This window comes from Xenopus laevis, chromosome 1L (genome assembly GCF_017654675.1).
Source record: "Xenopus laevis strain J_2021 chromosome 1L, Xenopus_laevis_v10.1, whole genome shotgun sequence".
In the NCBI taxonomy this organism is placed as follows: domain Eukaryota; kingdom Metazoa; phylum Chordata; class Amphibia; order Anura; family Pipidae; genus Xenopus; species Xenopus laevis.
The window spans coordinates 148,150,961-148,163,471 of NC_054371.1; the positions used below are offsets into that span (position 1 = coordinate 148,150,961).

The following is a 12,511-nucleotide window of genomic DNA, read 5'->3' on the forward strand; positions in this document are numbered from 1 at the left end:
CCTTTTTTTAACATTCTCCATCTGGTATAACTATTACAGACTTTGTCACTCACCTTTCTCCAAAATATTTCTATTCATATACATTGATATGAAGCCATAACTGTCAGTGTATATAACCACTGTTTTATCCCTTATTTTCAGTATATTGTAAAAACATAATGCAATTATTTATAAAAATGTAAAATTCCATACAACATACAAATAGTTGAACATATTTTTGGATTTAAATTCAATACATTTAGTTTAGGGAAAATGAATGTTTTCAAGTCCAGCAGTACATTTTCTCAATTTTATTAAAAAAGGAAGAAATTAACACAAATATAGCCCTGCCCACAACAAAAAAAGAAGACAGTGCAGAAAAGTAATTCATGGGTTTAATAAATAAAAATAATCTTTACAAATAAAATAAATGACCATTTTAATAACAATAGTTTCAATTCACATACTGTAATCTGACTATTTTTGAAGAATAGCCGCAACATTAAAAATGCACCAATCCTCATACTCTCCAAAGTTCACATTATAATAAAACATAAATTTATCAAACAAATTGCATTATCTTAGTATTTTTTTTCTAGAAGTGCCTCAGTTAATAAGTCTTCTCTCTCCTTTTGGAGTTTTATTAGATATATATTTTTCGCAAATTTCTGCTTCGATCTTTAGGTAGGAATTTTATAATGACATTATGGTCATATCATGTTAAAATATGATTTTAATAGAATATTCTTTAAATTAAAAATGTGCTTAAATTCATGATTATCATGCTAGTTTTCTGTATTAGTGACACATTTTATGCCATCAGATATTATGCTAATTTTGCACACTAAGGTACATGGCTTTATTTGTTTTGTGTGGCAGTATTGATCTGATTTAAATACTTTTTCCCATTAGACTACTAAAATTTGCAATGTAACACAAATAACCTGTCTTTTGAAATAGGATATTGCAGTCAAGCTTTTATCTTGAACAAAACAATTCAAACCACAATAGATATTGAAAATCTGAAACTTCTGAACAGTCCATTAATTAAATGTTATATCAAATATTGGAATTTTGCATGTTTAAAGAATCACATCAGAACAATCTGACACTACCTACAATAAAAGTGTGTACAATACAGGATTACTTTCACAGAAAAATGCATTTATGAAACCTAAGAAATGCATGTAGAATTTAGAGGCCTCTTCTAGTCATTGCTATGACTGATTATATGTCCAGTTAACACATCTCCAGTCCATTGTTTGCTTGCAGTGCATGAACAGTTTTTTATTGTGTTGATCTGCTAGTGCCCCTTGCTTAGCAAGAAATTCCCTGTGTCTCATTGTTCAGCTAGACAATGGGAGTCTATTAGAAAAAATATTCCTTTTGACTCTCGTTGATTGTGTTTTGCATACTGATCTCAGTTTTCAATGCCGCTGTTGTGTCTGCATTATCCTCATTTTCGGAGGCTTTGGCTTCGTTTTTTTTATATGTGTTCTTTTGCAGGTGAATCCGAATTGCTATTGCTGTAATGCATAGCAGGATAAATGTCACAACTGATATCACACCTGGAGGAAATTGAATTTAAAAGAAGTCAAGAAAAGATTAAGAAAATATAGGGTGTTTACAGCCAAATGTAATTCAGTTTTTTAGTTGCATAACACAAATTCACCTTTATGTAACTTTTTGAATAAATACAAAATTACAATAATGAATTTCATTGCACTTTTGTGTATGTCAAGCACATTTTGTTGTGGATAACAAATCCCTCACTGTACTAACTCACCAACACCTTTTATACTGCAACAGGTAGCTAATCAAGTGTTTTGTGTTAGTAAGTGTAAATAGAATGCATTGCAATGTGTTGTGCTTTGCCCTCTGTTAATAGCTCTGCATTATTATTTCAAAAATTGGTGTCTTCATTATGAGATGTATAAGTGTATAGACTCCAATTTCTTAACAGCATAAAACAATGCAGTGTTTTCATTATCAGTACAGACACGAAGCATCTAAAAACAGTCTGGTGGGTTCATTATCAACAACATAATACAATGTTCATTGGCAATGCAGAGGAACACATCTGCTTTGTATAGAACAGCTAATAATGAATTAGTGGTTTATTTTCAAGGTTTTTACTAAGGGAATAGTCCTTAACTCTTACTACTCTGTAAACAAACTGCTATATTCAGTCCCTTAAGTTAACTGCATGCTCAAATAAGCATCTGGATATTTCCTTTAATGAGTCTCCGCCATCAATTCTTTCATTTGCTTCTGTCATGTTTTCATTTCACTTTCTGAGAAAATCTGCATGAAGATGTATGTGTATTAAAATCTATATGCACATGTCGATCTTTGTCACTTCCTACTTTATCTTCATATATTTTTCTTCTTTGGAACTTGGAATGCATTGACATGCCTAATAGTAGTGCAGAGGGGCTATGGAGTAAGTGGTTCAGCTTACATCCCCCCCACCATAATGGGTTAAAATATATGGGGGGGAGTGCAGAGACGTGCAACTAAACTGGTTAGTGGGATGGAAGACTTAAATTATGAGGGTAGACTGTCAAGGTTGGGGTTGTTTTCTCTGGAAAAAAGGCACTTGCGAGGGGACATGATTACACTTAACAAGTACATTAGAGAACATGATAGACAAATAGCAGGGGACCTTTTTACCCATAAAGTGGATCACCGTACCAGAGGCCACCCCTTTAGACTAGAAGATTAGAACTTTCATTTGAAGCAACGTAGGGGGTTCTTCACAGTCAGGACAGTGAGGTTGTGGAATGCACTGACGGGTGATGTTGTGATGGCTGATTCAGTTAATGCCTTTAAGAATGGCTTGGATGATTTTTTGGACAGACAAATATCAAAGGCTTTTGTGATACTAAACTCTATTCTTAGTATAGATATGAGTATATATAATTTATGTGTGTGTGGGGGGGTGTGTATGGATGCTGAGTTTTCATTTGGAGGGGTTGAACTTGATGGACTTTGCCTTTTTTCAACCCAATTTAACTATGTAACTATGTAACATGGTAAAAAAATTAAGCATGAAATAAAATGAAAAGAACAAAATGCTATTCAAAATGCGGTGTGTACATCTGCCAATTGTGCCTTTGTTTATGAGTTGTTACAAGTAATGGCAGGATTTTTGTTCCTAATGGAGTGTTATTTGTTCCTTCAAATGCTCACTGCATTTGCAGTAGGCATTACTTTGGTATAAAATAGGTATTCCATTTATCAATTCCTAATGTATTTTGAAGTTATATCAATATTATGACAAGGGCTGAACTGTGGTCTAAATAAAGCTGTGCCAGACCCTTACACAAATAGCTATGGTGGCTAAGTCCTACCTTCTGTGCCTGGTCAGGTGACTTGGATCACATTTTAGACACAGGCATGTTTTATATTTTGTGTGATGTAGGTATGTGTGACAATGGCAGTCATATTGTGCATTCCAGCCCAATTTCATTTTCTTGTCCTTTGATAACATCTGCTGTGCATATTTTAAAATCTGCATGCTCTGTGCACTTTAGTGATACCTTGGACTTACAGTATACTTTTGGATGCACACTGGAGAATTATTGTGCATAGTGTATTTTACCCCCTTCACCCATCTAATGATTATTCATACAGTAGGTGAACATCAGTTTATTTAGTTCCTGCTTTTGATTACTGCGTGAAGTATGGATACAATCAAATTTAATCTCAAAGTAAGTTTATATTAAATGTGCATTAAATACAAATGCACACAGTCAAATGCACATGAAAACATACAAGCAATAGCAATTTTCTTGCAATTGCAATGAATCATAATTAAGATATTTCATAATAAAAATATTTACAGCAGATTTTCGATTTTTAAGGAATGCTTTTAACTATTCATTTTTTAAATATTCATATATGCAGTATTTTAAGAAAGAAAATCAAAGCTTTTGTTTTCATTTTACCCCCAATCACTGCAGAGTCACTTCTGATCGCATTAGCTATGGGTTCTCTTTCATCTTTTGGTCCTGAATGATCTGTAAGCATAAAACAAGAAAAAGTTGCATCTTTTTAAGGTCTTTACACTTTTATTGGTAGATAAATATTAACATTATTTTAGGAAGAAGTATGGACCATCAGTGCTTAAATGGATAAAAAGTTATAGGTAAAGTTTCTGTTCTGAAATTCATTGAACCCTTACATTTTGCTCACTGTGGCATTTGTTCTTTTCTCTAGCATTTCTCTAGTATTTGAATTAAAAGATGCAGCTTAATACCATCTAAATACATTTGTTCTGCCTTGGCAACTCAAGGGTTGCAAGACCATATTGATCTCCTTTTTATTCTGAAACCAAGTACCTCTATTTCAGTACAGTATGTTTGTGTTGCTTCTGACTTCCATCTGTATATATACAGCTGAAATGCAATATCCTCTCTTTTTCTCCTGGTTCAATTCAAATTCAAAATTTGAGATTTATCAAACCTCGACCCTGGGAAAAATATCGCCACCTAAAACCTGCTAGGTTCATGTAGAAGTCAATGGCAGAGGTCCAGTGACCCATTTGAAGATGTCAATAGCCTTCCTGACAGAGAAAAAACTTGATTAGCGTTTAGTCAAATTCGATTCAGATTAGATTCATGTTTTCATGTCTGTAATATTCGTTCGAGTTTTAGATGCTCAAATTCTTTCTTAAATAACCTCCCATTCGAATTTTGAGTATATTCCAATGAAAAAAGTTTACATGAATTCAAAATTTGACCTTTGATAAATGGGCCTCTAAGTTCTATCTAGGTACTGTATCATGCTTTAAGGTGGCCATACACATAGAGATCCTCTCGTTTGGGGATTTTGACAAACAAACGGATCTCTTCCTGATATGGTCACCTTCAAGGTGGGCGATATCAGATTAATCCGATTGTGGGCCCTAGTGCCCAACTATCGGATCATAATTAAAGCAATACAGGCAATCAGATTGCGGGACTGCATTAACAAACAGAACAGGTCCGCAAACCGACACAATTTTTAATCCTGTCCGATCAACATCTGCCCGACTTTCGGACAGATATCAATTGGGGAAGCCGAGGGACCCACACACGGGTCAATTCAAATTTTGCTGGTTTCAGGACTCTAACTCGTAGAATCTGTTTTTTCCCATTCAAGTTTTGTCTTAAATAAATAACCCTTGATTTGAGTTCATTTGATGTATAAAAGATTCTAACACTGGACCTTTGATAAATAACCCACAAAGAGTACAAAATGATTGTGAAATTGCCTGAATTTACCTGCAAATGTATGGGTTGATTCACTTGATGTTGACTCTATACCATTTACGGAACCACAACTGGATTCTGAAATATGCCCAGTTGTTATAACTTGTGGTGATTTATCATGATAGAAAACAGTTCTTAAAGGAAAAATATGGCTAAAATGCATTGAAGATAGGCATCCAATAAATCCATTTGCATTTGCTTTCATTGTCTCCAGGTCAACATCAACATTTTCTGCTGTAAAATAAAAATATGGACTCTTATTTTCGAACAAAAGCTTCTTTGGAGATTACATTATGTATAAGGTAATAATTAAAATATTACAAAGCCATTTGGTATGAAATAAATGAAGTAAAATAAAACATTTAATTTTTCCATTAAACCTTGTTTATCTGATTAGACATTAATTAGCTGGATATATAAACATATACAGTACAAGCTCACATGTTTAATACTTAAAAGGATTTGACATATTATAATAGCAGAAGGGGAGAGGCCTATGGAGGGACCCTGGAACAGGTGGAGCGAAGTAAGGCATGACTTAGGGACAAAAAGGAAATTATGGGGATGGTCTGACTGGTGCATTGTGGAGATTGTAGGCAAAGGTGAGCAAAGGAGGGGGCAGGGCTGAGCCTATAAAGGGAGGTAAAAAGTGTGGGAGAGCAGTCCTACCTTTTACAGAAGACACAGGAGGCAGTGTTTCCGTCAGGATGGCACAGGACAGGAGTGATGTGCTGCAGGGACTGCGGATCACGCTGGCAGGCCAAGAGGGAGAGAGGATCCGGAGGGAATTGGTGGCGCTGCTAGGGTCGGCCGTGAGACAAGGCAGCATCGCGACTGCAGTGGAGGACAGTAGGAGGTGGCCACAGAGGAGGACCCGACCCCCTGATCGCCTGAGCCCAGGGACCGGGAATGAGAGAAGGCGCAGGAGGAGCCCATCAGCAGGCCCGGGTCCATCTAGGAGCATGGAGGGTGGGACGTGCAGTAGGCCGGCGCAGAGGACACAGCGGCAAGGAGTGGCAGGCAAGTGGGGTCATGCGGTGCTTTGGGAAAGGCAGCAGCAGGCACTGGGGATGGAGCGCTCAGGAGGGGGCGAAGTCTCACGGCCCAGGCTGCCAAAGGCCAGGAGCAGGAAGGGACATCGGCGGCTGGGGGCCAGAGCAGCTCTATGTCTAGGGGCTAGGGGATACGGCCAGTGGTCAGGGAGAAGAGGAAACTGGGAGGAGCAGCGTCACTGGGGAGGCTGCGGCAGCCACAGGGGCTACAGGACTCAGAGAGGGGGAGAGAGTGGAGGCCCAGGACATGGCCAGGCATGGTAGAAGGGAGGAGCAGAGGCAATGCAGCCCAGTTGGTGGCTATGGAGGGAGGCCCAGGGAAGGCTGGCAGCACAGTGGGAGCAGCTCCACATCTGGCCGGCGGTCCCCAAGGTGGGATTCCCTTCACCGTGCTGGGTCACGAAGCAGGGGGCAAGGGTATTGGAGCAGGCCAGGTAGTCGCACCAGGTCTAGGAGCCGGTCTGTGAGCAGATTCAGCAGGGGGGACAGCAGGCATCGGAGGGAGCACAGGCGGGGTAGGGAGAGGGAAGTTGGTTCCCCTGCTCATGTTTGTGTTTTTCCTTCTGGTTGGGAATCCGCCCCTAGGAGCACTGGACGAAGGGAGAAAGGTGACGGCAGGGGATCGGCGGCCAAAGAATCACGGCCGAGGAGTCGGCGGCAAAGTGGGAACAGGAACACGGCCCACTTGGAAGGGGCTTCTGGTGGGCCAGGTGGTGAGTCCTCCAGCAGGGCATCAGGGACACTCAATGCTCAAGGTTTTTTGCAAGGGCTGAAAGAATTTTTAGGGAAATGGGATGCAAGGGAGCCCCGGGAGAGTGTGGCCAAGGTGAGGGTCAGAGGTGAGGAAAGGGTGGCTGGCAAGCTGGTCAGGAAAGAGTCTGAGGTGCCCAAAGGGAATTGGCACTCCACTGGGATGGAAGGAGCGGTTGAGAAAGATGAAGTTGGTATGGCTGGTCAAAGTGAGCAAAGGGTTAAAGGAGCCAACTAGCAGCTGGTCCCGGGAGTCATTCTGGAGGCTGCTCAGAGGAGGCCTTACGTGTCATTTGCAGGCCCCCTAGGCTCACATGTTAAGAAACAGGTAAAAGAAAAGATTTGGAAGGGGGAATTCATAGAAATATTTTCCCTTCTTCCTTTGGAGGAATCAGTGGAGTTAAAGGACGAGGAAAAGAAAGATGGGAAAAAAGAGGAGGAGGAGAGGAGCAAGTGTTATAGGAAGATCCCCAAGACATTCGGCAACTGGCTTAGGGCATTCTGTATCTTAGCCAGTATAATTGGCAAGAAACGTCCGGAGCATTGTTCCCCTCTTTTTTGCTATGTAGATGGGATTTGGGAGGCGTACAGGGTTTACGGTGGCTAAGCTTGGTGGCGTTATGACAAGCAATTTCGTCAGATGCTATCGGCCAACCCAGGGATGAGATGGGATCAGTTGGATATGCAGTGGAGTAACTAAATGCTACTGGGCCCCACAGCAAATTAATTTTAGGGCCCCCAACATTTCCAGAGGTTGTCCTGTTTTACCAATATATATTGACATTTCTCATTAATTAGGGCCTCATAGGCCCCCTATACCTCCTGGGCCCCCCTGCAGCCGCAGGGTCTGCTTCCTCTGTAGTTACGCCCCTGTGGATATGCCACTATGGTTACGTCTGATGATGGCACAGAGGGCAACCCCCTTTCAGAGAGGCGCCGGTGGGGCATAGCAGGTAGCTTCTGAGTAGACTAAATTTCGCTTGCCGGGTGATTGTGATGGGCAGGGTGTTCTGTCGCAGGCTGGGCAGGTTGTTGGCTGGGGCAGTGGCACCTCATCACCACGTCCGCTTGACAAAAGAGGTCAGAGACGATTTGATAATTTGGCGGCGTTTTCTGGACTCATTCAATGGAAAATTGATATTGGAAGATGGTGCGCAGAGGAATGGCAGGGAGAGTGGGCCGGGTTAGGTCTGACGAAGAACAGGAGAGTGATATTTGTATTGGACAATTTGGGGGTGGTTCAGGCGATAAACAGGCAGTCAGCTTCCTCGGCTGAGGTGGTGCGACTTTTACAAGTTCTGGTTTTACGCTGCTTACAGCTTAATGTGGGTTTCAGAGCAGTGCACATTCCTGGGGTTCAAAATGAGATTGCTGACTCTTTGTCTCGATTCCAGTGGGACTTTTTTTGAAAATTGGCTCCGTTGGCACAGGAGGAAGGCCACAGCTTCCCAACGTGCCTGTGGCAACTCGGGACGAAAGGATTGGAGGGTTGGTGAGATCATCGGTGGCCGAGCGGTTGGTGCAATGGGCTTCGGGTACACACTCACCACTGGTCAGGCAGGAACTAATGCTGTGGTGGGTATACTGGATGGCGGAGCAAGGTTGGTCAATAGCCCAGATTGAGAAGAGTAAGGTGGCTTTGGCCTTTTGGTTTAAACTACACGGTTGGGAGGCTTTTTCAAAAGGTTTTGTCACTGGGCAGGCAATTAAAGGGTTGAAGAGGGGTCGCATACAACAGGACTCTAGAAGGCCTATGCAGTCCATTTACTAAAGTGAGGTAAATTTGACTTTAAGTTTCCGAATGTTATTGCTGAGAATATTTTTCCGCCAGAATATTTGCAACGACTAAGTTTACTAAACTGCGATGTGCTCAGAAGTCATTGCGATCACTTGCGGTAACTACGTTAAAAAACCAGCTTACGTTAGTGGTAATTTTAGCGAGTTGCCATTTTTCTGGGGACAAAGTTTTTGCGAATATTTATGCTATGAAATAGTCTTGTTTTATGGCGGTTATTATGGCAATTATTACTGTGACATTAATGGCCAGAAATGCATCTTCAAAACTCATAAACTTTATTGACTGGTGATTATACCATCCAACAACATTACCAGAGTAACACCAATCAAACATGTATGCATCATATTAACCCTTCTGACAATCATCATATGAACAAGAAATCATATCAGTCAATCTCTTTGCTTCATAGAAATGCACAGTTTAATGTAGCCAATCACAATGAAACAAAAAAGCGTAGATGCTGACGGATCCTTGGACTGTGATGCCCGCTGCCAATAATACGCCTCTGAGCTGAAACTGCTGCTGTTGCAACAGATAGAAGCAGAAGCCAAAACTTCCTGTCAGCAATAGCTACAGATCTCTCTCCTGTCAGCAAAGAATAATGGGTATATTATATTATTATGGGATATTTCCTGCTGCTTCAGAATTTTCTGGCGAAAAAAATACTTTTACGCCACTACACAGGTGGCGGTAAAATTTTGCGAATATTCATGCGTAAATTTTGTATTTTGCACATTTTGCTGTTTAGTAAAGCAGGCGTTAATATGTACGTTGCATTATTTTCATCGAATTCGATAACTGCCGAAAACATATTTTTGCGCAAGAAAATTCTCAAGTTTATATTTATATTTCGCAGGTTAGTAAACTGGTGAACACATATTTGGCTACAAATTTGTCTATATTTTGTGTGCATATTTTTACCATGCTTTAGTAAACGGACCCCTATGTCAGTTAACTTGTTAGAAAGATTGATTAGCATTTTAAATAAAATTTGTCTTTCACAATACAAAGCTTTGTTATTCTGGGTGGCGTTTGTTTTGGCATTCTTTGGTGCTTTTCGGATTGGGGAGCTGGTAAGCCGCAGCAAACGGGCAGCCTGGGGTCTTCAGAGGTGGGATGTGGAATTGTGTCAAGAGTATGTGGGAATATGGCTTTGCTGGTCTAAGAGAGATCAGTTAGGCAAAGGTCGACAGGTGGTGCTATACGCCTTACAGGGGGGGAGGGCGATTTGCCCTTACAGTAATGTTCAATAATTTTTGGTCGCTCAGCCAGGTCGGGATGGCCCCTTCTTATTTCAATAACGATGGCACGCCGCTGACCAGATTTCATTTTCTGAGGGTTTTTAAGAGGGGTTTGGAAGAACTGGGCATGGCCCCGCCCCACTTGAGTATGGATCACATTCCTTTGGAATTGGTGCTGCTACTGAGGGGCGCGACTTGGCCTAGGCGAGAGGGTGGTAAAGAGGATTGGGCAGGCGGGAATCACAGAGATTTCAGAGATATGTACTTCCAACATTGTTACAATAAAGTTTAACTGAGGGGGTTGGTTATTGGCTCTTGGAAAGTAGATGGAGTTAATTCACAGTTGGTTGTGGTGATTATTATTTTGTTCAAGGTGATCGTCGGCGTGTGTGGATCGTTGGACATTCCTTTGTGAGCCGGGCGGAAAGGAGAGCTGCAGTTCGGAGAAGAGGTCAGCAGCTGGGCTTCCCGGAACGCCAGGTTGAGGTAAAATGGTTTGATTTTCCGGGTCTTCAATGGCCTGGCTTATTTGACAGACTGATGGAAAAAACAGCGAAAGAAGAGCACCCCCATGTTCTGGTATTGCATGCAGGGGGTAATGATATGGGAATTAAGAGTCAAAAAGATCTTTGATCTTTGATTAAGTTTGATTTGATTCATTCATTGTTCATGGGAGTGGTGGTGGTATGGTCGGAGATGGTACCTCGCCTAAGATGGCGGTGGGCAAGGGATAATTCCGCAATGGAAAGGAGCAGGATGAAGCTGAACAAGTTGCTTAGCACCTTCATCAGAAGGTCCGGTGGGGTTGTGGTAAAACATAATAAGCTGGAGAGTGATATGCCGAGTTATTACAGGAGGGATGGAGTTCATCTGTCAGATGTGGACATGGATATATTTACTCTTAATTTGAAGGTTGGGTGGAAAGAGCCTTTCAGTTGCATGGTGGGGTGGTGCGGCCGGCATAAGGTGGGAAAGCTGGCAGCGCAGTGGCGGTGTAGGGCTGCCTTAATGGATAGCCAAAAAGGGGGCTGGAGTGTTAAGGTGAGATTGGCCTGGGGCTAGGCTTAGGGGCAAGGAGGCACAGTAAGTGAGGAAATAGGACGGAGGCTTGCTTAGGCTGGAGAATAGGTTGATTCTGAAGAGTAATGTGAATTCATTATAAGCTACTGTTAAATGTTATGCAGCCTTAAGCGGCTATTGTTTTATAATGTCACAGCTTATTCATTTGTTATGCATTTGTTACAATAAGAATTAATAATATGGGTATGTTGGTGGATGATTTTCCCTAAGCTTGGTGAGTTTTTAATAAAACAAGCTGTGGCCTTTTCCACCCATGTAATGTTGTGTTGTGTTTTATTGGGGTTAAAAGAGTTAATTGATGATATTGAGTCATATGTAAGTCATGACTAATAATGTAATATTAAAGAAGGGATTTTGAAGGAGGCTAATTCTTCAGAAAGATGATAAAACCTTGCTGTTGAAACTCACATTAATATTTTTTTAGCAAAACAGCTTGTGATGTAAAGACAATTTAGTAAGTCCAATAATTACAAGGTTTTTTTTTACAGTGTCAAAGCTGGAGACACTTCTAGGAAGTGTCTCCAGTACGCAAGGTAAATGTTATTATATTAAACAGTGAAAAAAATAATACAATTTAAACGTGTTACTTATAGCATCAAGAGAAGTGTCTCATTTTTCATTTATGCAGACTATAAAATATTAAATTAAATATATTGGATGTGAACATCTGCTGCACGCTAAATATAATTTTCACTGGTTCCTTTTTTACATATTTCCTTGAAATTTGATTTCTTGTTTTCAATTACATGCTCTACCACTCTCACTCAAAGGTTTGTTCTCCCTATATCAGCCCCCTTATCAGCACCTTATAGAGGTATTTGGTTTCTAAGGAAAATTCAAATTAATAAAGGGATACAGTCATGATATTTATGGAATAAAATATTATTCCTAAACCAACAAGTGTATTCTTATAGTTATATTTTTTTTGCAATATTGGCTTGCAGGCAGCTATCTCAGGCCATTTTACTTGATCCTCTGCTTTCAGAAAGAGCCAGCACTTTGTAACTACTTTCAATTAAGCTATTGTTTCTCCAACAAATGTAACCGAAGGAGATGCAGTTGAATGCTATTCTTATATCTACCAGGGAGCTGTTATCTTTAGTGATAGGCGAATTTATTCGCCAGGTGCGAATTCGCGGCGAATTTGTGTGATTTGCCGCCAGCGTATAAATTCGCAAAACGCCCGCGAAAATTTGCGGCAAAAATTCACCGGCGTCAAAAAAATTTTTCCGGAAAAACAGGCGCCGGCGTCGAAAACGGGCACCGGCATCAAAAACGAGACGCCGGCGCCGTTTCGCAAATTTTTCGCCTTTTTCGCAAATTTTGCGCGAAATCCGCTAATTTTTCGGCAAAGCG

At 40.9% G+C, this 12,511-nt stretch overlaps 1 protein-coding gene across 2 annotated transcripts in view; it reads right to left on the reverse strand.

Moving 5' to 3' along the window:
- Positions 1-275: 275 nt before the first annotated feature.
- Positions 276-12,511, reverse strand: part of LOC108695542 (contactin-associated protein-like 4) — a 181,362-nt gene continuing 169,126 nt past the window's right edge. For both annotated transcript variants that reach the window (XM_041564659.1, XM_041564662.1), the window contains 3 exons: positions 5,247-5,468; positions 3,930-4,001; positions 276-1,547 (listed from right to left, as the gene is read on the reverse strand). In XM_041564659.1, the coding sequence (XP_041420593.1) occupies positions 1,348-1,547; positions 3,930-4,001; positions 5,247-5,468 (494 nt within the window). In that variant the 3' untranslated portion in view covers positions 276-1,347. The remainder of the gene's footprint in view (positions 1,548-3,929; positions 4,002-5,246; positions 5,469-12,511) is intronic.